We start from the raw sequence: 1,089 nt of genomic DNA, 5'->3' as shown, positions 1-1,089 counted from the left end.
AGGAGAAAGAGGAGGAAGACCTTACCATTCAGACCGTTGAAAAAGGAGTTGCTCTCAAGAATTGGACTGATGCACCATCCCGGGCCCGTCGAGTTCCTGGGTAGCTTGGCAATTAGCATCAATTATTTTAAAGCAATCGTTTAAGCATCTAAGACATTTTTAGTGTTTTATTTTGAACGTATTTTGTTTTGAAATAATTGCTCGAGTCATCGAGCCGTACTTGTTGACGTTTTTCAAATTTTATTAATGCATTGCTATTTTTAGTATTTATTGTTATTCTTTACATCTTTTCTCTCTACAGCATTATTATTACCTATCCCGATGAACCTACGACTGTGACATGTAATGAGGCAATACGACATAAGGATAATGATTTAGAGGATCTGGAAGACGACGTATACCTAAGGAAATTGCTAGAGAAGTGGAAAACTTTGAAAACAAGCCTAAGTCTAATTTGGACGAGACTTAGACAGTTAACTTAGGGGACTCCGAAATGGTCAAGGAAACACGTATAAGCATTCACCTATCACCATCAGAGAAGGAAGAGTATGTCCGATTCCTAAAAGAGTATGCAGATATCTTTGCATGGTCCTACGATGATATGACTGGTTTGAGCATATCCATAGTGGCTCACAATCTACCTACCAATCCCATATGTCCACCGGTAAAACGAAAGCTCAGAAAATTCAAGCCGGATATTAGTTTGAAGATAAAAGAGGAGGTAACCAAGCAAATCAAAGCCAAGGTTCTCAGAGTGGTTGAATATCCGACTTGGTTGGCCAAAATTGTGCTGGTTCTGAAGAAATATGGGAAAGTCAGAGTGTGTGTTGATTACCAAGATTAAAACAGGCGAGTCCCAAAGATGATTTCCCATTGCCCAATATACACATACCGATTGACAATTGTGCCAAGCATGAACTCCAGTCCTTTGTGGATTGCTTCGCAGGGTATCATCAGATCTAGATGGATGAAGAGGATGTCGTAAAGACAAACTTTATCACACCACGGGGAATATACTGCTATAAAATGATGCCGCTTGGTTTGAAGAATGCTGGAGCCACTTACATGAGAGCCATGACAACCGTTTTC

The 1,089-nt window shown here is 39.9% G+C and overlaps 1 protein-coding gene across 1 annotated transcript; it reads left to right on the top strand.

Moving 5' to 3' along the window:
- Window positions 1–493: 493 nt before the first annotated feature.
- On the top strand, window positions 494–844 carry LOC138901817 (uncharacterized). The gene has a single exon (XM_070189612.1). It carries the CDS (start codon window positions 494–496, stop codon window positions 842–844), a length of 351 nt encoding a protein of 116 aa, XP_070045713.1.
- Window positions 845–1,089: the final 245 nt, after the last annotated feature.

The sequence above is a fragment of the Nicotiana tomentosiformis genome, chromosome 11 (genome assembly GCF_000390325.3).
Source record: "Nicotiana tomentosiformis chromosome 11, ASM39032v3, whole genome shotgun sequence".
Lineage (NCBI taxonomy): Eukaryota > Viridiplantae > Streptophyta > Magnoliopsida > Solanales > Solanaceae > Nicotiana > Nicotiana tomentosiformis.
The sequence above is the reverse complement of the archived record's forward strand: the minus strand, read 5'-3'. Positions and strand labels throughout refer to the sequence as shown.